The sequence below is a fragment of the Macrotis lagotis genome, chromosome X (genome assembly GCF_037893015.1).
Source record: "Macrotis lagotis isolate mMagLag1 chromosome X, bilby.v1.9.chrom.fasta, whole genome shotgun sequence".
Taxonomy (NCBI): Eukaryota; Metazoa; Chordata; class Mammalia; order Peramelemorphia; family Peramelidae; genus Macrotis; species Macrotis lagotis.
In genome coordinates, this window is record NC_133666.1 from 286,579,957 (window position 1) to 286,602,924 (window position 22,968).

The 22,968-nt window shown below is 35.6% G+C and overlaps 1 protein-coding gene across 6 annotated transcripts in view; it reads left to right on the forward strand.

Moving 5' to 3' along the window:
• Nucleotides 1-22,968, forward strand: part of CPLANE1 (ciliogenesis and planar polarity effector complex subunit 1) — a 155,384-nt gene that overhangs the window by 36,133 nt on the left and 96,283 nt on the right. For all 6 annotated transcript variants that reach the window (XM_074202095.1, XM_074202099.1, XM_074202098.1 and 3 more), the window contains 10 exons: nt 378-606; nt 1,558-1,697; nt 4,807-5,024; nt 7,738-7,902; nt 9,671-9,809; nt 11,463-11,572; nt 11,722-11,880; nt 11,963-12,071; nt 17,012-17,297; nt 18,684-19,623. In XM_074202095.1, coding sequence (XP_074058196.1) covers nt 378-606; nt 1,558-1,697; nt 4,807-5,024; nt 7,738-7,902; nt 9,671-9,809; nt 11,463-11,572; nt 11,722-11,880; nt 11,963-12,071; nt 17,012-17,297; nt 18,684-19,623 — 2,495 coding nt within the window. The remainder of the gene's footprint in view (nt 1-377; nt 607-1,557; nt 1,698-4,806; nt 5,025-7,737; nt 7,903-9,670; nt 9,810-11,462; nt 11,573-11,721; nt 11,881-11,962; nt 12,072-17,011; nt 17,298-18,683; nt 19,624-22,968) is intronic.

The following is a 22,968-nucleotide window of genomic DNA, read 5'->3' on the forward strand; positions in this document are numbered from 1 at the left end:
TAATCAGTAAGTCAAATCCAGATGTTTGCATTTTTTCCATACCATTCACATAGGTAGTAAAAAGGAACTTTTAGAATATGTTAAATATTATTTCACAAGTCTATTTGGGTACTTTGTATTTCTGTGGCTTTATTTTAAAGAAGCCAACTTAAGCCAAAGAAAAACAACCTCAAGCACACTCCACTCTCCAAGTAACCCAAACTTTATCCAGTTTTATAGTGTGGGACTTTTTTGCAGAAGACTGATGAATCAATTGGGAAGTCATTTGGGAAGGTTAGTTTAGACATTTAAACTGATGGTATCTTAAAAAAATTTCCAAGTTGTTTTATAAATATACTTAAGATTCTGTAATTCCTCCTTTTCTTTTTTGTTCACAGAACAGTCTATTCGAATTATTCCTCTGCAACACTCTAAGGTAGCAAGTGTTATTAGAGACCAAAACCTCTCTTATCTGTGGACAGTTGAATATGCTCTTGAATTGCTGTTTATCACTGGTCTGGTCCCAGAGGCTGTGTGGCTTGCTTACAGACTTGGTGACTGGAAGATGGCTGTATCAATTGGTTTAGCTTTCAAATTATGCTGTAGAAGTAGTAGCAGTTTATCAAGGTGTGTATTTTTAAAGTATATTCACAATTACTACACTAGTACTGTAATTTTGAGAGTTTTTTTTTGTTATTACTATTATTTATATTATAGAACTTTGTCCCTTCCAATCATATTTATTTCAAATTAATACTCACCTTCAAAGGGACACATTATTTTCAAATATTAAAAACTATCGACACATTTTCTAAAGAAAGAAATCCATTGTGGTCTCATTTTTTTCTTTGATTGAGACCTATATAAAGGGTAGCTGGGTGGTGCAGGGGACTGAGGATTGATCAGCCCTGGAGTCAGGAGGACACACTTGCTGTGATCTTGGGCAAGTCACTTAACCCTGATTGCCTTGTATCCAGGGTTATCTCCAGTCATCCTGATTCTTATCCAACCACTGAACCTAGATGACTCTGGAGCACAGGCCTAGCAAAACACCCCCCACTCAAAACCAGTTCACTTGCTTGTCATGACATTACCTCCCTCATGTCATGATCTTCTTTGAGAAGGAAGGACAAACAATATAATCACCAAAGTTTTGAGTTAAAGTGGTTTCGGTCCTGATGTTTTGAAAAATTTAGAATAATATATTTTGACTACATAGTTATTGATGTCTAAATATGAGGACTAAGTATAATTTTGTAGAAAGAGCACCAGACAGTGAATTCTAAAAACTGGGCTCTTATCCTAGTTCTTGTACTGTTAGGTATGAAACCATAAGCAAGTTTATTAATTTTTCATGCCTCATTTTCCTCATTCCTAAATTAGGAATAATAATTTTGTATTATCTATTTTTAGTCAAGGAGCCTGTTAAATAGTAATTGCTATATTTATAATATCTTTTGTTTTATTACACAATTATCTTTTTTGTACATTCAAAATGTTTAATAAATGTTAGAATTTTCACTTCTTCTAGTATAAGATTGACTTTTTCCTTTGTTTTCCTTTCCCAAATGATTTGAGGTGTAAGAAAAAAGACTTAACTCTACCATTAAACATGACTCCAACACGAATTTTTCAGGAAAAACTACAGTGTTTTTTAGGTCAGCCGGCACCTTTGGAAGTGGCCAATGAGTTGGGTCCTAAATGCAAACAGTTTACAGGTATGGTATCTATGATTTGGTTTTACATATGTCAGGTTAATTTATGTAAGATCTTTTATGCTATTTCTAAAAAATCTTATTTGTCCAGAGATTGAACTACACTTTAATTTTATTATTTGAAAAAAAGTAGACAATTTTTGCAATTTAAACACCTGAGGACCCCCAAACTCATTGAGATTCAAAGCAGGCTTTGAGGCCTTGATGGATCTATGTAAATCTTGTGGGTCCTCTTTTTTATGTTAGTACCTTACACTCCCTTTTTACTTTTACTATCGTACATTTCTTGTTTATATTTTACAATAATCCACCATAGAGAATCTATTTAATACATTGTAGATGCTAAGAAGAGACATCTTGCTCCTCGGTGCCACTTCCATAGTCTTCCTCTACCACCATCACCCATTAATAACCTTGCTCCTTTAAGGACCATTCAATCCCTATTTATTATCTAATTAGGATTCTAGTAGCCATTATCTACCACCCTCAAGGAATTAATTGTATGCTTTACAGGCTTTCTCTTCTCCCCGACTTTTGTCCTTATACTATAGGACTTCAACACATATCTTCATACTTCCCAAAATACTTTTACTTCCTAGTTCTTCAACTTACTCATTTACTCTGACTTCTTTTCCATCCTGTTTCAGGTGCGGAAATATTCCTATCTTTGCTCTTGCTCTTATACACAGATATTCTACTTTTATGTTCAAGAACTCAGAAATTCTTTTATTGGATTATAATCTGTTGTGATTTTACCTTTCCCTCTGCCTTACAACCCATCAGCCAGCAACACGTTATTCATATGTGGAAACATTGGTTACAGTACAAAATAGAGAAGTTTTGAATACTGTGGATAAGTTCTATTACCTTGGTAGCATACTTTCCAAGGATGTACACATTGCCTGAGTTAGCTCAGTGGTTGGAAGACTCTGAGTAAAAGTGTGAGAAGAGATATTATTAGCCTGCTGACTAAACTGAAGGTCTGCTGAGCCTTTGTGCAGACCTTGCTCATTGCTGTATGCCTGTGAAACCTAAATAGTCTATCATGCCAGGGAACTGATTGGCTTCCATTTGAATTGTTTGAAGAAGATTCTGAAAATCAGGAGCAGATACTAGATCCCATGATCTTTTCTTGACACAACGCCTAAACTTGTTCTTTCTCTTTCCTGTAGCCTCTATCCTTTAGTTCCTTCCCAGGCCAAAATTCCTACCCTGGCTATACTCTAATCCCTTGCCCATCCTGATATCCTGGTAAACCAGTACTACTCTGTATGCTCCTCTCTAGTCCCATGGTCCCATATTGGAATCTTGCCTTGCCAGACTTCATGACCTCATTTTTTAGTTATTCTACCACTATATGAAACTATTTGATAGAGTTCGTGACAAATGGATTTTACATAATTTAAGCTGGAACCTCACTATGGCATAGTGATTCCTTTGCTTCTCCCTTCTTCCTAATCAGTTCACTCTCTCATCACAGCAACTTTTCCAGACCTTTTTATCTTTTCTCAAAGCATACCTTCCCCCACCTTCTCAACTAAGAACTTTGCCTCTCTCACGCCTCCCTTTGTTCTCCCTCCCCCTTTGCTAAGAAAGTTCAAAAGGCAGAAATGCTTTTTTTTTTTTGCCTGGAACTGCAGTTTGACAGCTCTCCGCTACAGCAGGTTTCAGCTAAAGAAAGAAATTGAGAGAAGATGTGAGGCCATAAAGCACTATGGCCTTTGGATTATCTAAAAGAGTCCACATGTCTATGAATAAATATTGCCAATTCAAAGGAAAATTTCTAAATACCTGATGAGGTAGAGGACCCTTTGGATTTTACTTGGTGATCTCATTAGGTCCTGTGTGTGTTCATTGGTGATGAGTAGTGCTGGATGTGAAGATAGTAAGATCCAAGTTCAAATGTGGTCTCATACAATTACTAGTTGAGTGAATTTGGGCAAGTCATTTAATTCTGTTTTGCCTCAGTTTTCTCATATGCAAAATAATCTGGAGAAGGAAATGACAAACCACTCTAGTGTCTTTGCCAAGAAATCCCCCCCCCCCAAAAGGGGTCGTGAAGAGTTAGACATGCCCCAAATGATGAAACAATAAAACAACAAAAAGTTTTTATCCCCACAGCTTCTTGGACATTCCTGATGAGATGGCCCATTAATATTTGAAACAGAACAAACTCAAAGCAGAATTCATTATCTTTTCCTCATTTCTCCCCTCTTCCCAACTGATTTTTTACTGTCAGAGGTACCACCATCTTCCCAGTCATCAGGTTCCCGAACTCAGTGTCTTCTTTGATTCCCCATTTATATCAGTTCCATATATCCAGGCTTTGTTTCACTTCTCTCCATGTTTTATATTGCTTTTCTTTCAATTCATGTAGCCAGCTACTCTGGTATAGGCCCTCATTATCATATCTGTACTATCACAGAAGCTCTACTATTGGTCTCCATTTAGTTGTCAAAGTGATTTTTCTCAAGCACAAATATGAATTTTTTAACCCTCCCTTAAATTCCAGGGGCTCTCAGGATCAAAATCTTGTGTCATTTAAAGCCTTTTTTTATTACTTGAATCCTTCCAACCTTCCCAATATATTTGGATTCTACTTCCCTCTACTTCCTCTCCTGTTTAACAGCAATGTCATCTTCCTTGATGTTCTTCACATATCCACTTATTTCCTGACTAAGTATGTTGTTCTGGTTGTAGGGTGCTTGGGTGCCTTGCTTTCCTCCTCCCTTTCAGCTCCTAGGTTCCTTGGTTCTTCTATATTCATCTCAAATCCTGATCTCCTTTGCTGCTAAGTGCCCTTTCTCTGGGATTACTTTCACCTTTTACTGTCTATATTTTGCAAGCACATTGTCTACCCTGTTAAAATGTGAGTCCTTGAGGGCAAGGACTACTTTTTTTGCTTCAATTTGCCTTTGTGTTGTTAGTACTTAGAAGAATTTCTGACATGTAGTAGACACTTAATAAATAATTTTAATTGATTATATGAGAGTATATTTATCATTGATAGTTAACTTTTAAAAAGTTAGGTATTTAGCTTTGAAATTTGTCAATTTCCATAAACTAATGTTTATAAAATATTATTTTTAACATTTGTCTTTCTATTTTATAGATCCCATTGAAGAAGAAGATGTAGAACTACTTTTTAATTCCATACAAGAAGTATTAAAAGCAGCAGTTATGGCTGATGCTGATATTCTCTCAGAGACATTTCAGCTTTTGATAGATTCAGCCAAACACTTCAGTAAGAAGTTATGGGGCTTAGTACCTATGGGTTTATATCTTCCATCTCCTCCATTATATTGCCCTCAGCCAGCTGTTCTTAGTGAGGTTAGTATGATGGGATGAAGTTTAAAGTACTTTGAAAATCAATTAATCCTGTACATTTTTTATTTTATTGTATTTTTAAAATGAATTATTTTTCATTTTTATGTCTCCTTTGCTTTCCTGTGGATTCAGCCTACCTTCTTCCTTGAGAGCTGTCTCCTATATCAAAAAATTTTTAAAAAGTGAAAAAAAGTGTTCAGAAAAAGATAATCAACATATCAAAAGAATCTCACATTATGTGCAGTGTTTCAAAGATTTAGGGGAAGGTTCATTTTTTTACATCTCTTTGGGGCCAAACTTGGTCATTGTAATTTTGCAGTATTATGTTTTCATTATTTTGTTGTTGTCCTTTCCATTTACATTATTGTCACAAAACAAATCAAAATTGGATTTCAAGTTCCCCAATATTGGATATAGAGATATATAATAAATATTTTCAATTGGTTATTTGTTATTGCTCTGCCTATTTTGAAGAGTATTTTTTTTTATTAGGTTGATCATTTAAAAATAATGCTCAGTAGAACTTTTTCACAATTTTTTTCCTCTGAGAATTTTATGTATATCTTAATTTTCTTTTAAAATATGCAGTCAATTGAATGAACAACTTTCAAAGCTGTGTGCTTGTCTGTTTCTTTCTGCCCTTCCTAATGTTCTCTCCTCTGCATTAAAAAAAGATACCTCACTGACCTTTTTCTAAAAAAATTTAATTCTATTGAAAAAAATTTTATTTTTTTCCCTTCCTTCTTCCCCCTTCCATATATAGCCAAGCCAAACAAATTCCCCCATTAGTCATGTACCAAAAATGAGTCTCAGTCAGTAGCACCTTGAGTTTGTTATCTCTCTTTCAGCTGATGGACATCATATTTTATCATGATTCTTCCAGAATTATAGTTAATATTCATGACTCTCTTTTCTTTCTTTTTTTTATTACAACTTTAACTCATATCCCCACTTGCCTTCTTGACTCATTGGGGGTAAAAAGAATAATAAGTTCTTTTAATAAATATACTTAGTCAAGCAAGATAAACTTCCAGTACTGATAATTTATGTCTTACTCTGCATACAATTCCATCATCTATCAAAAGGTCAGTAGCAAACTTCATCAGTCCTCTAGTTTCATAGTTGGTCATTATATTGATCTTATATTGATTATATTCTCAAGTCTTTCAAAATGGATTCCTTTATAATGTTTTTGGCATATAACTTGTTTTCCTGATTCTGTCTACTTCACTTTGCATCAATATATACAGATTTTTCTTGGTTTTTCTAAAACTATTTTTTTACCTTTTTTATAGCACAGTAATCTTACATTAATTTACCATAACTTGTTCATTCATTCTGTAATAGATGGGTACTCCCTAATTTTCCATTTAACATTTTTCTGCATTGGGTCCTTTTCCTCATTCTTTGATCTCTTTGTTGTCCAGTGTTCTTTCCATCACACCAAACCATACTTCAGTGTTATTTTAATCATGGACCTTGATTTTATCTTTTTTCATCTTTATTGAAAATCTTAATATTATCTATAAACTATTTTAAATATGGGTAATGCTTCACCTTTTTTTACAGTAGGGTTCATATCAAATGGAAATTTTATTTTTTGAGATAGTACCTGTTGTATCTTATTTTCTTCAATATTCTATACAGTATTTTGTATACATTTGCTGAATTTTTGAATCTTAAATGAAAAAAATTCTGAAAGGTTTTATTTTTCTGCTTTTTCTTTGAATATAAACCCTTGCTGTTTATTTTTAGAGTTTTGTTAAAAAATTGAATATTAATTTATAAAGTATATTATAAAGTATTACCTTGAATAAATATAGAAGTTTGATTATGATAATAAGCATAAGAACTGATATAATGTAAATTTTAGATCCTCAATCGTCTCCTCTTTCATTTGATTTAATAAGTATATTGCTTTTGTAGTTAAAAACTTCACTAAAATGTTTTTGAAAATATTTTGCTTTGCTTGTTTCTGACTTTATCATATTTCTTACTCTCCAATTTCTCTGAGTAAAGCCATGATCCCTTTGCTGAATCTCTCAACATTATCATCATCATAGAAGTAATGTAATAACTTGCATTCATATAGAATGTTTACAAAATGCATATTTACAGGCATTATCTTATTTGATCTTCTTAACACTCCTTTGAGGCAGGTATTCTTATTATCACCCCATTATATAGATGAGGAACTGGGAATATAAGAGAGCTTGTCCTTGGTGATAGAGTCAATGTCAGAAGCAGGATTTGAATCTAGATCTTCCTGACTTGAAGAGGAACACACTATCCATTTTCCTAAACTGCTTCTCCTCTAATTTCTTTAACATTCCCTATCCCAGTATAGAGTTTCTATTTGGTGAAGTTACCATTAAGTTAAGGATGGGGAAAAATGGAGTTAGAAAGATGGGTCCTATTACTGCTTTGCAAAGAAGAGTCAATGTGGGGTCATCATAAAATAGTAGCAGTAGCTCCCTGAAGCATGAAGATTGATGTGGTTGTACTGTCTTCCTTTAATTCTTTAGCAGCTTTTCAGTTTGAGGATCTCTTACATGTTATTTTTTATTTTTTTGCTTTAACTTTTAAAATTCCTTATTTGATTGATCCTTTAATCAAATGAAATAATATTTTTTAAATCCCTTAGCATAGTGCCTGGCACATAATAAAGATCCTAATAAATGATATTCCTTTTTTTTTTTAACTTTGCTTTCCTCAGGACCATGGTGATGACTTCCTTTTAAAGGCTGAGAAAGATTATCGCCAGAAGGTATCTGGCATCCTTCAGCGAATCCTTCTGCTCTTCCGGGCAGCTTGTTGCTCTTTTCCTGCAGCACAGTGGTACATCTTAAAATTGAGGTGGGCAAGAAAAGTGATGCAAAAGGTAATGATCCTTTCTTCCCTTCATCCCCTCCCCCCCACTTTGGCCCTGCTGTTGTCTTTACCATCCTGATTTGATGGAAATTTCTTATCATCTTGTTCTCTCCTTTATGGTTGCCTCTGTTATTCTTACACTGAAATTGCTGAGCAGGAATCTGGTGCAGGGTCTCATTGTGAGACTGTGGACAACCTATAGAAACTCTGCACAGGTTAGATTTGAAGTTCCCTGAGGACAGGGAAGCTATGTCATTTTTATCATTATCCTAGCATTTAATACAGACCATTTACTATCTATTGATAGGCTCCTAGTAAATTTTCAATTTAATGTTAGGCTTTGCTAGAATAGGAGTGTCTTTGGCAAAAGAGGAATCTAAGACAGTCCTTCTTTCCTTTGGCTCTGGTTATGATGATTGATGCTCAGTCAGTTTTTCTGCCCCACCTTCAAACATTTAGGAAACAGTATCAAACAGACTACAATTAGTAGGAAAAACATTTTAGACCTTTTTGCCCATATTACAGAGGAAAACAGGGGTGGATTTTTTTAATTTTTGTCAAAAATTTTATATGACCAATGATAAGCTTATGTGAAAGTTTTTAGGTCATGAATTAACATGGACAGAGCAATTATCTGATTTATGTAGGACTATTAAAAGATAACTAACCAGACCTAGTGATTAGGTTTAGATTTGTGCTTTTTTGGTTTTCTTAAGGTATATTTTATAAATATAGTTCTTCCCTGTACTTCATAGTTTAGTGTGTGACCTTGTCTAGGGGCACATAGCCAGAAGTGTCAGAAAAAGCACTTGAATACACATCAGGCTGCCCTTTGATAAAGCAGTCTTATAAAACAGTAATTAGAAAATGATGCTGATTTCATTGAGAAACCACACCTAGAGGTCAGAAGGCTTTTCAAGTTTCAGCCTTCTCAGCCTTCTTGTTTTAGAAATGATGAAAAAATAAGAGAAGTTATTTGCTTTGACAGATTTTTTTTCTTTCCAAGATATATATGAGCTTCACAATGATTTAAATAAGGCAGGTTTTTAAAAAGTATATTTGATTCCAGAAAGGTTTTAATTGTATGGTCATTATGCAATTTTAACATAATCTTATTTTCCTTTCTATTTGAGTAAATAAAGTGTTTCTGTGGATCCAGAGCTTCTCCATTTTGAGTTATTCCATTTTGTCCACCCATATGTGTCTACTCTCCCATGTGTCTTGTTATAATGCACCCCAAATTGGACATGCCATGGTATCCTTTTATTCAATCTGTTCTGAGAAACAGCCTAATTACCTGCATCTTGCTATGAAGAAACCCCCTAATTCTATAATTGCATAAAAGAGGTATTATACCAGATTAACTTTGAGCTCCAGTGACATGGATTTTAATCAACTTTTATCCCATCCTCACTTCTCTCTAGCCCTATTAAAAAGTACTACTTCATCCCTGACTCAGCAAACTTTGCTTTGTTTTTTACAAATTTCCAAATAACTAGGGGGCAGCTAGATAGTGCAGTGGATAGAGCACCAGCCCTGGAGTCAGGATGACCGGAGTTCAAATCTGGCCTCAGACACTTAATAACTGCCTAGCTGTGTGACCTTGGGCAAGTCACTCAAACCCATTACCTTAAATAAAAAAAACCAGTTACCTAGTTATTCCTGTTATCCCCCACATTTGCCTAGACCTACAGTGGTTCTTGTGAAATCGAATGTATCAGTGATTTCTAAATTCCTGTAAAATTAATTTAAAAAAAATTTTTTTTTTGCTTTTTCAGATCCGAATTAAAGGCTCTCTTCCTTTATTGAGTCCTTTTCCAGAATCCTTGCTTCATTATTGTAAAATTGGTATGGCGTTCTATCAACCTGGAGCTCCTGAAGATCAAAAGCTTGATGAAGTTTCATATAAATCAATAGGTTTGTAGCAATATAAAACTTAATGATTTCTAATTTGATTTGAACCTGCAAAGAGGAACTGCATGTGATTAGGGATTTTCCCAAATTGAAAAAAAGCAAACTCTTAAAAAATAACAGAATTGAGCATCTTTTATATGTCAAAATATTTGTATATGTGTTTTAAAATTTCATATTTTATATAATGAATTTATGTTTCTACTGTTCAACAATATTTTAAAATTTGGTAACTACTTTTTATATTAGTATTGTCATTTCAATATTCAAGGACAAATACAGATTTTTGGGCCATAGTTTCAAGAGTTTGGGTCATATGCCAGTGGTGGTTGTGATTGTGGTTTTGAATAACATGGTTTAGGTGACACTTAAATGAATTTATAGAATTTTCAGTTGGATGGGAACTTAGAAATTATCTAACCCAATCCTTTCATTCTTTAAATGAGGAAATTGGTTATTTACCATTAATTTTCTACCTTTTTTTAAGATTAATTTATTTTTAGTTCCATTTCTGTATATGCTAATCTTCTGGCATGTGAATGAAGTTTCCTTCAGGGTTCAGCAAGAGGTTCAGCAACAGTTGGAAAGGATGATTGCAATTTATACCCCCCATCAGTTTGAAGGATTGTTTTTCCTTGTCTTTTATACTTTTTATAGTCTATCTCTAGAGTAAGCACTCTTAGAAAAGAGTGAGAGATGGCAAAAAAGTGCTATGCTTTGAAAATATGGCTCCTTTATCTTCCATGACTCTACAAATTAGAGATTGAATGTTATTTTTTGTTTTGCTGTTTTCCCCTGCTTCCTTTAGCTGCCTGAATCTTTCAGGAAAACAAGAATTGGAATTAGGTGTTGGCTAGAGGTGACAAAAGCGGGACCCACAATACTCCTGAGTACAACCCAAACCAGATTAAAATGTGATTGTGAAACATTGAACAAAAATAAAGATAAATATACAGATAATATCACATTTTAAAAATGTCAATATGCAATCTGTATGCTTTTTTTTAAAGCTTTGAGTGTATAAAGGCTATCTTTATGTGGTTTTTGTAGGCTTTATTTATGTAAAGTATACCCTCGCAATAAGGGCAGCTAGACACTATAGTGGATAGAACACTAGACTTGGGATCAGTATGATTCATTTTCATGAGTTTAGATGTGATCTCAGTCTTACTAGCTCTGTGACCCTGGGCAAGTCACTTTACCCTGTATGCCTCAGTTCCTTATCTGTAAATTGAGCTTGAGAAGGAAATGGCACTGTCCTTCAGGAATGACTGAAACAACTCCAACAAGAGTAAAAAAGAGGCAGCATGATGTAGTGAATAGAGAGCTGGTCCCCAGAATAAGGAAGAAGTAGGTTTAAGACTTGCCCCTGTCATACCATCTATGTGGCCTCTTGTAATTCCCTCTGTGACTGTCAGTTGCAGAATGTTGATCTGCCATTGATAGTGGGAATTCTTTCTCTCCTGAATTTAGCAGAACTCATCTGACCTAGAAGATATTTACAGAGTGTAAATATATACAAGGTATCTCAAAAGTCTTAGCACACTTTAAAGCTTTGCACTAAGATTTTTTGGAACATTCTGCATATCTCTTTAAAATAAAAAGACATGAGTATATACTGACTCTCATATGTCAGTTACATCACTATTTTTGATTCAGGTTGCTTCAGAGAACTCTGTGCTCTATGTTGGATGCTTCATGTCCGGGAAAAGTTGTCATACAGTTGTAGACGATATCAGATAGCAAGAGAACATGTGGAAAAGACAAAGGTATTCATATCCATAGTAAAATAACAGTGGTGATGCTGAATTCATCAGATTATTTTGTGAAATAACTCTACAAGGTCTTAATCTATTTTAAAATGATTTTACTGAATGGAGAAAACTATTTTTATTTTCCTCTAATAATTTTTCTCTAGGATATGGAGTTGGAGTTTGATTCTTGTGTGGTAGAGCACTGCTTCAGTGCTCTGGAATGGGCATGTAGAATGTTACCTTTCTCTAGGTTTATGAATATTGAAGAACTTGTGCAGGATTTAATTTTGAGTCTTATTGGAGAACTACCACCCACCAGAAAGGTAAAACTTTCAGCTCATTGGAACTTTGACTTTATAGTTACTTTTTTTGCTTATAGAACTAAGATAATTTATTTTTGCATAGGTAGCAGAAATTTTGGTGAAAGCATTTCCCAATTCTGAAGATGTAAGAGTACCTTTAAGAGATAAATATAATTCTCTTCATCAGAGACTCAGACATTCTACTGTGAAAGGTAATGTGATTTCTTGATTTTGTTTGATATTAAATGCCTAAATTGATGAAGAATAAGCTTTTTCAAATCTGTACTCTATAGACAATTTACTTATTTGTGTCTGCTGTGTAGTAGAGTTGGAGAAAACTAGAAGTTCAAAAAACCTGTACATTTTAGGGAGGAGCTAATTATGTTTTTCTCTTTTCCTTTAGTTTATTTCCCTAAGAATGTTCTCTAGGAAGGCTTAAATTCAGAGTAAGTTGGTAGAATGAATACTGAATTAAGAGTCACAGCTTAGCATTTTTACTCCTGGCTCTGTCATTTACTACTTGATGATTGCTGATGAGTCAGTCACTTAACCTTTCAGGGCTTCAATTTCCTTTTCTATAAGATGAAGAGGTTGGACTAAGTGACACCTATGGGTATGATTCTATGAATGAATCCTGTACAGATCAGCTGATCATGTAGAAACAAAAAAAAATTAAAAGACACTGGATTCTTAAGTATCCATTATCCAAGTCTGGTAATTTAGTCATTCTAACATTGTTGGGTTATTTCTTTTATTAATAAATTTGAGCTTTGTTCAAAAAGCATTTTGTTAAAAATCATTTCTCTTATTATAAATTGATATCCTTATTAGTTACATGGAGAATCTACTGAATGTCTAGGTCAGATTGATAGGTATATTTAACAAACCTATTTCCATTTTTAGAGATTTTTTTTTTTTTTTGCAAGGCAAATGGGGTTAAGTGGTTTGCCCAAGGCCACACAGCTAGGTAATTATTAAGTGTCTGAGACTTGATTTGAACCCAGGTACTACTGACTCCAGGGCTGGTGCTTTATCCACTGCGCCACCTAGCCACCCCCTATTTTTAGAGATTTCTAAAGATAGCTTCTATAATTTCTTTTCTACATATTCTCTTGCAGTTTTTAATTCTATTTATAGTCAGGAATTAATTCTTTATTTCTTTTATTAACTTTTAGACCATTTTCCTCTTGTTCTTTTCTACTCAGTTGGATTAGAACACAGTAATTCTCTAACATCTAATATTGCTTACATTATTCAAAGAATTAAGAAAAGTAATTTTATTAAAATTATTCTAGGTGTTGGGAGTACAGATAAAAGATTATAATTAATGCTGTTGTTTTTATATCAAAGTCATTTTGGGATAGAGCCATTGTACCTTTCTGTACTTCTCCCTTCTCCTGAACCCCAAATTCCTCAATACATTTTTTTGATGCTATTTTATTTTTTCCAATTTCATGCCAATATAGTTATCAACATTCATATTTTTCTACTGCCCTTTCTTCTCTCTCCCATCCCCATGACATGATATATCTTCCTTTTTCCCTCAGGGAGTCTTTTCTTATAACAAATAAGACACAATGCAAAATTGAAAATCCAGGACCATGACTGAGTCCTACAGCTGATGTAGCATTTTATAGTCAGTCCCTAGTTTCTGGTGAAAGGAGTGAGGAAAATTTCTTTATCCCTTTCTGAGATCAAGATTATTGATTGTATTGGCTTTTTTTTTAGTAGTGTGTTTATTTAGTCATTGTGTATATTGTTTTCCTTGCACTTAATTCTACATCAGTTAAGGTCTTTCCATGTTTTTCTGAATTTCCCATAGTTATTTTTTATAATATAACAATATCATGGTTCCTTGTTGCTGAATTTGGTTCAGAGGTCCAGCCGGCCTGTGAGGCCTCAGAGACCTGGAAGAATATGTGGAACACACAAGATTTAGGGCTTGATAAATCTTCCCCCACCAAACTATCTTTCAAGGATATCTGGTTTTCTTTCCAAAAGTCTAGGCTACTATCTTGCACATAGATTCAAACAGTGAGTACTTCTTAGTCTTGTGAAAGAAGAAAGGGAAATAATATGGTTTCTAGTCCATATTTCCAAACTTTCAATCAATCTTGTTGTTCCTTGCACCTCAGCTTTGTAGCCAATCATGTTGCCCTCAACCATATGATGTAACTTACCCTGTTCTGCTCTTTGTTCCATCCTCTTCAAAACCTGTAAAAGTGCCTCTGTCTTTTTGTCTTGGGTCCTTTGGCAAAAATGGAGGCAAGACATTGACGCTTGTATTGACAGAGAACATTCCCCTGCTGATAAATGTTATCTTTCCTTGAGATTTCCCTCAGTTTACTCTTTTAAAATTTCAGTTATCATACCAGTCTTCTTACACCTTACTCCCAAACATATGTTCTTCCTTAATTGATATTGGACTCCTCGCTGTTCCACAAACAAGACATTCCTTCTTTCTGATTCAGGCATTTTCCTGGCTGTCCCCCATGTCTGGAATACTCTCATTTCTGCTTTCTCCCTCCACCACTCTGACTACTGGCCTCCCTGAAGTCCCAACTAAAATCCTACCTTCTTCAGAAGCCTTCCTTAACCCTCCCTTAATTCCAGTGCCTTTTCTCTATTAATTATTTCCTATTTATCCTGGATATAGCTTATAACACTTTTAGGTTATAAGCTCTTTGAAGGCAGGGACCATCATTTGTCTCTTTGTATAATACCTAGGATAGAGTAGCATGAAGGAATGAATGTATGGTTGAATAAATGAATCATCCTGGAAAGCAAACCCCTATGGAGATGTAGTTTGGCAACTGCAGGAGCTATAGCCACAGCTAATAGTAATGTTTGTTGGGGTGGCTAGGTGGTGCAGTAGATAGTGCACCAACCCTGGAGTCAGAAGTATCTGAGTTCAAATCTGGCCTCAGACACTTAATAATTACCTAGCTGTGTGGCTTTGGGCAAGCCACTTAACCCCATTTGCCTTGCAAAAACCTAAAAAAAAATAGTAATGTTGGTCTTTCATTCACGAAGAAGATCATGACAATTAGGGAAGTGATGCCATGACAAGCACTTAAATTTGAGTAAGGGAGGCTGTGCTAAGTCATCAGTCTTACTTTCTCCTCTAGAAGCATATGGGTCCAATGGCCAGATAGGAATCAAGACTACTAGAGATGGCCCTGGATGTGGGGCAGGCAGTCAGGGTTAAGTGCCTCACACCCAAGATCACCGAGCTAGTAAGTTTCAAGTGCCTGAGGCTGGATTTGAACTCCTGTCTTCTTGACTCCAAGGCTAGTGCTCTATTCACTGTGTCACTTGGCTACCCTTAGTCAGAGCTAATTAAGACTATGGGAAAAAAGTTCTGGGCACCAAAGCCCTTTCTTAGCACCTTACTTTGTCAAATGATTGAACATCATAACTCAATATGATTTTGTCAGTAACAGTGATATTAAAGAAAAGGCAGCAATTACCATATTTCCCCATGGATAAGATGCATCTTTTTTAAAAAACTTTTGGGGCCAAAAACTGGTTATGGATTTTTTTACTTGCATTTCCTGATTTTTCTGTGCTTGATATCTTTGTACTCATTGTTTTGCATTTGTTATCAGTTTATTATATTAAGTCTTGCCATGTTCTGCTCAGAAATGACTCAGAAAAAAATTTTGTACAGTGTTGAATTCAAGTTCTAAGTGACTCAGTTTGCAAAAGTGAATGGAGGGAGGGTGGCTAGGTGGTACAGTGGATAGAGCACTGGCCTTGGAGTCAGGAGTACCTGAGTTCAAATCTGGCCTCTGACACTTAATAATTACTTAGCCATGTGGCCTTGGGCAAGCCATTTAACCCTATTGCCTTGCAAAAACTAAAAAAAAAAAATGTAAGTCATGCTGCTGAATGTCAGTTACTCCTCCAACTGAGAAAACAATCTGAGAGTGGCCACAGGAAGAAGAAATCTTACTGAAAACTCCCTGGCAGAAGAAGGCCATGAGAGGCAAATCCACCAAATGGCCTGAGTTAGAGAAGGCACTGAGGAGATGGATTGAAGAGCAAAGGGCAATTGGAATTCCATGCCCACAAAGATGGTTTGGCAGGAGATCAGAAGAATTGCTGATGAAAAAGAAGTAACTGCTTTCAAAAGGGGATACAACTGGTGCTTCAGGTTTATGAAACAGAATGGACTAAGTATGGGTCCATGCACCAGACTTGCCCAAAGATATCTGAAAGCTATGAGTAGAAGGTTCTTGAATTTCATGATGAATAAAACTTGAGTTCAGTAGCTTTATGTAATACATTTTTTTTTCAAATTTTGGGTCCCCAAATTAAGGCGCATCTTATACATGTAGCTTTGTTGCTACATTCTAAGGACCATGGGATCTTTTTATCTGATTTGTACCCGAAACCTTCTATATGCATTGTCTCCTCCTCTTTGAGAGTAGAGACTGTCTTATTTTTCCATTTATAACCCTAGCACATATCACAATATTTTGCACAAGGTAGGAACTTAATAAATACTTCATTCTTCTTTCCAGGAATGGAATCTTCAGTGATTTTTCTTATTTAATTACATTGTTTTCCAGAGCATTGAGCCAATTCCCAATCCCATGAACAGTCTGTCTTAGCATAATCCCTTTTTTGAATGAAAAAACAGTGACTTTTTCTATTTTTGTTACTTTTAAGAGTTGTGTGAGCCTCACTTAGTTAAATTTCAGTTCTTTTTGCATTTCTCTTATTGTTAATAAGTTGTTGTTGATAGTATTTGCACTGTTCTTTTGAAAATGATTTGTTAATATCTTTTGGCCACTTATTTATTTTAAACAGTTGTCCCTGCCTAGCATTCTTTTATCTTTGGTTAAGTTAATCTAATGTTATCTTTTGTAATCTTTTCTAAAATAACTTCTTTTGATAATTTCTGTTGTTTTCTAGACGCCCCCCCATAGCTTAACTTAAAATGTGGAATACAAACTGAACATTCTTTGCAATCCTTCTATCCATTCTATTTTTAATAATTTGTGTTCTGATGGACCTGGAAGGTCATAGAATCTGTTCCCTCATTTCTGTTCTTTCTGCTACTGAAATAGATATGTCATATCCTTCTAAACATTTATTTATTGAATGTAACATTAAATTTTCTTTGTTTTTTTCTTTTTCATCTTAGGCCCACAAACTGAGGAAGTGATGTCTGTTATCATGCATTCTATTTACAAAGTGAGAGTGAAAGCTCTGAAACGAGTAAGGAGGAATATAGGCCCTTTTGAAATGTATATTTGGGAACAACCTGAAGACGAGACTGTAGATAATAAGATTCATACTTATGACCAGTTTTCACTTGGGACCAATTTGAGCAGGAGCACTCTCACAGAAGTAGGAAATTCCCTGACTCATAGTGATACAGAGACAGTAGATACTTTCTCAGAAGCTTTGCCATCTGAAAAAAAAAGAAAGTAAGTAAAATCAGGTGAGAGGTATGGTGAAGTCCACTTCCACAAAGTTTTAGGGCAAAAATGTTCCTATTGCCCACAGATCTCTTTTTTCTTCCCATACCAATCTTGGCTGGAAAATGACTTACTATGACTTTTTTTTTACATTTTTTTTTTGTTTTTTTTTTTTTGCAAGGCAAATGGAATTAAGTGGCTTGCCCAAGGCCACACAGCTAGGTAATTATCAAGTGTCTGAGACCGGATTTGAACCCAGGTATTCCTGACTCCAGGGCCAGTTTTTTATCCACTGCTCCACCTAGCCACCCCTACTATGACTTTTAAAAAAAATTTTCCCTCAGAATTTAGACTGGTACATTTTCTAGATCTTTTCAGAAAATTTTTGTGTGAGGCGTTTGTTACACTGTTCCTGTTGCTCTGCTCTCATAATATTCATTTTTAATCCAGAAACCTAGAAAGAAGAGACTGTCAAGGAGCAAAGCATGATTGACAGTGTTAAAGGTTACAGAGGGATTAAAAAGGATGAAGATTGAGAAAAGGCCATTAGATTTGTAGAGAGCATTTCCACTCTCATTGGAGAGAGCAATTGTCATTGAATGAGGTTGGAAGTCAGACTTCATAAACTTCAGAGAGTGACAGGAAACGGAGTGGAAGTATGTATTTTAGATGACTTTTTCAAGGGAGGAAAGATTAGATGATAACCAATGTGGATGGATGAATGGATCAAGTAAGGAGTTTTTGAAAATGGGGAATGGTGGGCATGTTTTTAGGCATTAAGGAACCAATCAGTAGATAGGAAGAGATTGAAGATTAGTGAGAGAACAGAGTTGATAGAAGGAGCAGTCTACTGGAGAAGATAGGATGGAACAAAATCACTCGTGTGTATAGTAGCAGAAGGCATCTGCTCATTAATTGAGGAGGAAGAGAGAAAAGCTGTCAGTAAATGGTCCCACTGTTTTCCATTATATATGAGACAGGGTTCTCATCCAAGAGAGTGGAGGGAAGAGAGGTTTGAAAAAGGCAAAATATGTTTTGGAGAAGCAGCTGTGGTCAGTGGGATAATCATGGATGTTTATAAGGATTATTTCATGTTTTCTTTCCGGTAGAGTTTATGTATTGTTAGGTAATTTTAATCTCACTTCACAAATTTTTCCCTTTGATATCTTTTATGTATTACATTTCAGAGAATCATTAGTTTTTTTAAAAGTTATAAGGGACGACCTTCAGTGGGATCATCATCATCAATACCTTGCTCTAACTGCCAATCCCCCCCTTCCATTTTATCAATTGGGAATTCAGACCGAAAGAAATGAATTGACCTTTTTATGGGAGCAGAAATTGTCAGTAATGAAGGATTAGTTTGAATTAAAATTGTTTTATATTTTGTTATAGGAATGCCCAGAATCATGCAGCATTCACATTGATGAGTAAGCACGACACAAGGAAGAAAAAGTTCATTTCAGAGGAGTGTCCTGAAAGGAAAGGTGGTCATGAAAATTTTTCTAGAGAAAATATAGTTCCCATAGTCGGTGTTTGGGAATTTGAACGTGATGATGATGAATATATTAAATTCCTTGATCTTTTCTTGAGTTATGTACTTGAAAAAGACTTGGTTGGTTCTAATAATTCTGGTATTCCTTTTCTAAGTAGCTTTTCAGCCCATCTTAAGGAGCATGAGCTTAATTCTTTGCTTTTTGATGTTCATACAACATTAAAACGTCGTCAGGGTAAACCCACAGGCCAGAATGTGTTCAGAGCTGGCTCTTGCTATGTTACTGTTCCTGAGTCTTGTGAATCTGAAAAATCATCTACTTTGAATAGTGAAAATTTCAGAAATTTGGGAAATCAAACATCCTTACCTTCAGTATTAGTTGTTCAAGGTCCAAGATCTTTTATACAAAACTCTTCGAATGAAGTAGTTAAAAGCATGGGAAAGAAAGGCTTGTTTGGTTTAAAAGAAAAATCATTGTACAGAATCAAAGATGACAATAGAGAGATATCCATGTCCCCCAGATTACCAAAACAAGTTTTTCTTCCACCAAACTTTAAGACTCCAAAATTCACTTACAAGGCAGTTCAGTGGAATGACATTATTCCTCATGAAGAACTTTCTCCAGAACTAAAGAACAAATTTGGCAATGTAGTAAAACTGCTGGAATGGATGATAAGATGGTCTGATAGAAGATTGCTGTGTGACTCCATGAAACCCGAGTCGTCCTGCCAGACCAGCCCTGTCATACGGGTTAGGACATCAGCCACAGCCATTCTCACGTCCCTGTGGCTTGTAGGAAAGTCACATTTTGTTAAGCAGGCAAGCTGTATAATCTCTAAGGTAAGAAATACTTGATGTTTTTTGACAAGTGAATGTGACTTATCATTTATTATATGCTCACTATATGCCTTGTATTAGAAATAGAATAAAATAATTAGTGCTTGCCCTTTTAGTTTGTGGTTTAATTAGGAGTTATGACCTGTATACATATAAATATGATAAAGGGTAGACTATATAATAATGGTAATAATAATGATAATAATAATAATGATAATGATAGCCAACATTCATTAAGTTTTTCCAAATGCTTTACAAATAATATCTCATTTTATTTGGTCTTCTTCAATGGTCCTGTGAGTTAGTTACCAGTGTCAGCAATGGTCCTGTGAACTAGTCACACAATCCTGTCACTATTTATGTGAGGAAACTAGTGCTGGGAAAGACTGAATGATTTGGCCAGAGTCAGACAGTTAGTGTTAGTTGATTTAAACTTGGTTCTTCCTGCCTCCAAGGTCAGTACTCTCTTCAGCATAGCACCTACCTGACAATTGAGAGATGTATTGCACACTGTGCTCTAAGGAAATTTGAAGAGAATTACTACTTTTTTGAGGGGAAGGGCAAGATCCAGGAAGTATATTGAAGTAGATAACATCTGAGCTAGCCTTAGAAGGATAGAATGGCAATTTACACCAGGAAAAAAATGAAGGGAGAGTGTTGTCAAAGAAGCAACCTATGTGAGTATACTGAGTTGGAAAAGAGAGTACATGAAGATTTTAATGAATGCTATTCATTAATACATAATTATTATAGATTACATAAAGGAGATCAATGTAAACAAGAGTGGGAAAATGAATTGGACACATTGTTTAGAGGCTTTCTGTGTCATTGAGGATATAGATGGTGTTTGAACTAAGGAGTGATATGGATATACTTTTCCATTAAGAAGATAATTTTGGCAGTCCTGCACAGCATAGATTGGAGAAGGGAAAGACTAGAGAGAAATAAACCTATGAAGATGAGCTAAGGCTTATACCTATCCAGAAGAAAGTCCTAGAAATAGGTGAGGATATATTCCAGTTTGGTTTTCCTGGAATTTGGAAACAGATTGTTTTTGGGTGGGGAAGGAAGGAGTCAAAGACATGTGTAAGGTTTTGAGCCAGAGTGACTCTGAGGGGTTTTGTAACCTAACCTAATGGAATTAACCGGGTGGTTATTAGGAGGGGCATTTTGGAGGAGCAGGAGGAGGGAGGTCTTCAAGAACAGTATGTTTTACTGGGAGACAGCAAGTAATTTATTTTAATGTTGCTGCTTTTTTGCTTCTCTTCTTTTAGATCTATATTTTTGCACACCCAATCAGTAGTTTCTGCCTTGCAGGCCATAAGTCACCAAAGAACAATGTGTTAGAACTCCAGGCTATCAAAATCCACAAGGTCCATCAAGTACTGAATAATTTACCTTTTTTTTTCCCTCAGTATTTCATGCATTCAGTAAATATTTATGAAACACCTACTATGGGCCCCACCCTGTGCTAAGTGCTGGATTCCCATGTTTGTTTAATAGCTCTGGAGGACATATTTCCTTCTGGGTTAATGTTTCCCTCATGGTTTATCTGTCAAAAGCTTGAGGACTTCTGAGTTTTCTTTCTCTTGAGATCTTTGGCCATTTCACTCTTCTTTTCTCCCCTATCTCTCAATTTTTGATGCCTTTCTCTTTGATGGTAGATTTTTAAAGTATCACAGTCTTTTTCCATGCTAGCCCTGAGTGACTTTTTTGGTTGTTGATCTGTTGTTCATTCATGTCTGACTCAGTGTGATCCCAAGGATTTGTTCCATGGTATTTTCTTGGCATTTTGTTCTGTGCATCTTTATTTTACAGTTGAGGAATTGAAGTAAATAGGGGTTAAGTAACTTGCCAAGAGTCACACAGTGAATAAGTGTCTGAGGCTGTATTTGAACTCACAGCTTTCCTGACTCCAGGTTTGATGCTTTATCCACTATGTCACCTAACTGCCCCAGTGACTTCTGAGGAAATAGAACAGGCCCCAGCTAGATACCGGGTTCTATCCCACAGATTTAGTGAATTGCCATGCTGCTCCTTCCAGATAATGTACTATCCTGTTCCTGGTTTCTCATTCTCTGGCCTAGCAGTACACAGCACTGCTGTGTTGATGCTATTGCAGCCTGGGTTGATTATTATTATTTGCTGTGTAGTTCACCTGGACTCTTAAAGGGGAAGTGAGGTGGGGTTGGGATATTTTACAGCACAGATGTCTTAACAAATTTTTGCAGTTTGGAGCTTGGATCTTGGTAGCACTAGAAAATGGGATGTGGGCCTGGGGTGTGAGATTGTGTGTTATTACAAGCCTGTGGCAGTGGTTGCTAATGTGGCCTTGTTGCTAGTAGTGTGTTGGGAGAGGGGATCTTTTGTGAGCTCCAATTAGGTATTAACTTTATCTTCTCAAGTTTCTGGTGACCTAGATGAGGGAGATAGTTGAAGTTACTTTATCTTTGGAATAGGAGAGGTTTGAGAGATTGTGTGAGAGTCAGAGCAAATGTCAATCTTTCAAAGTTCTAGAATGGAACTGTGAGATTGGTGTTCAGGAGAGGAATGGAGGCTGTATTAAGTAGTCATTATGTAGTGGCTATAAAAGAAACCGTGGCAGTAGATAAACTTATTTTCTGAGAACCATTAGAGAAAGAAGAGAAGAAGAATTAGTATCCATGACAGACACACACAATTAAATGGTTGAGGTCCATTTAAACAAACCTGTTATGTGTCAGGTGTCAGGTACTTTGTTACAAAGAGAGATAAATTTGTTTCTGTTCTTTTTCTTTTTTTTTTTTTTAGGTTTTTTCAAGGCAAATGGGGTTAAGTGGCTTGCCCAAGGCCACACAGCTAGGTAATTATTAAGTGTCTGAGACCAGATTTGAACCCAGGTACTCCTGACTCCAAGGCTGGTGCTTTATTCACTATGCCACCTAGCCACCCCCAACTTGTTTCTATTCTTAAGAATCTTATACATAAGTCCAATAAAAGTAATTTTGGGTTTGGGTAAGAAACTGAAGTGCAGACCAGTTAAGATGAAGAGCAGTAGAACCCAACCTTGAAAGCAGTTAACAAAACTTTATTACTTCTTAAAAGGGAGAAGAAATGCTAAGATTCAGTAGTCTCAGTAGTCTAGAGTTAGACAAAGAACTTATATATCATTGAGAAGAGCTTACCTCTGTCCTTCAGAGGGAAGAGAGCATTCTGACTGGGACCAGTGAAAATGAGGATATTTTCTAAATTGCTTAGAAAGGAGTGAGGATGTGAGGCAGGGACATAAAAAACTTTAACTGTATCATTTCACAGGAGGTTTAGGGTGGATAATGCCAACTTTCTGGGTTTATCAGCCTTAATACACAT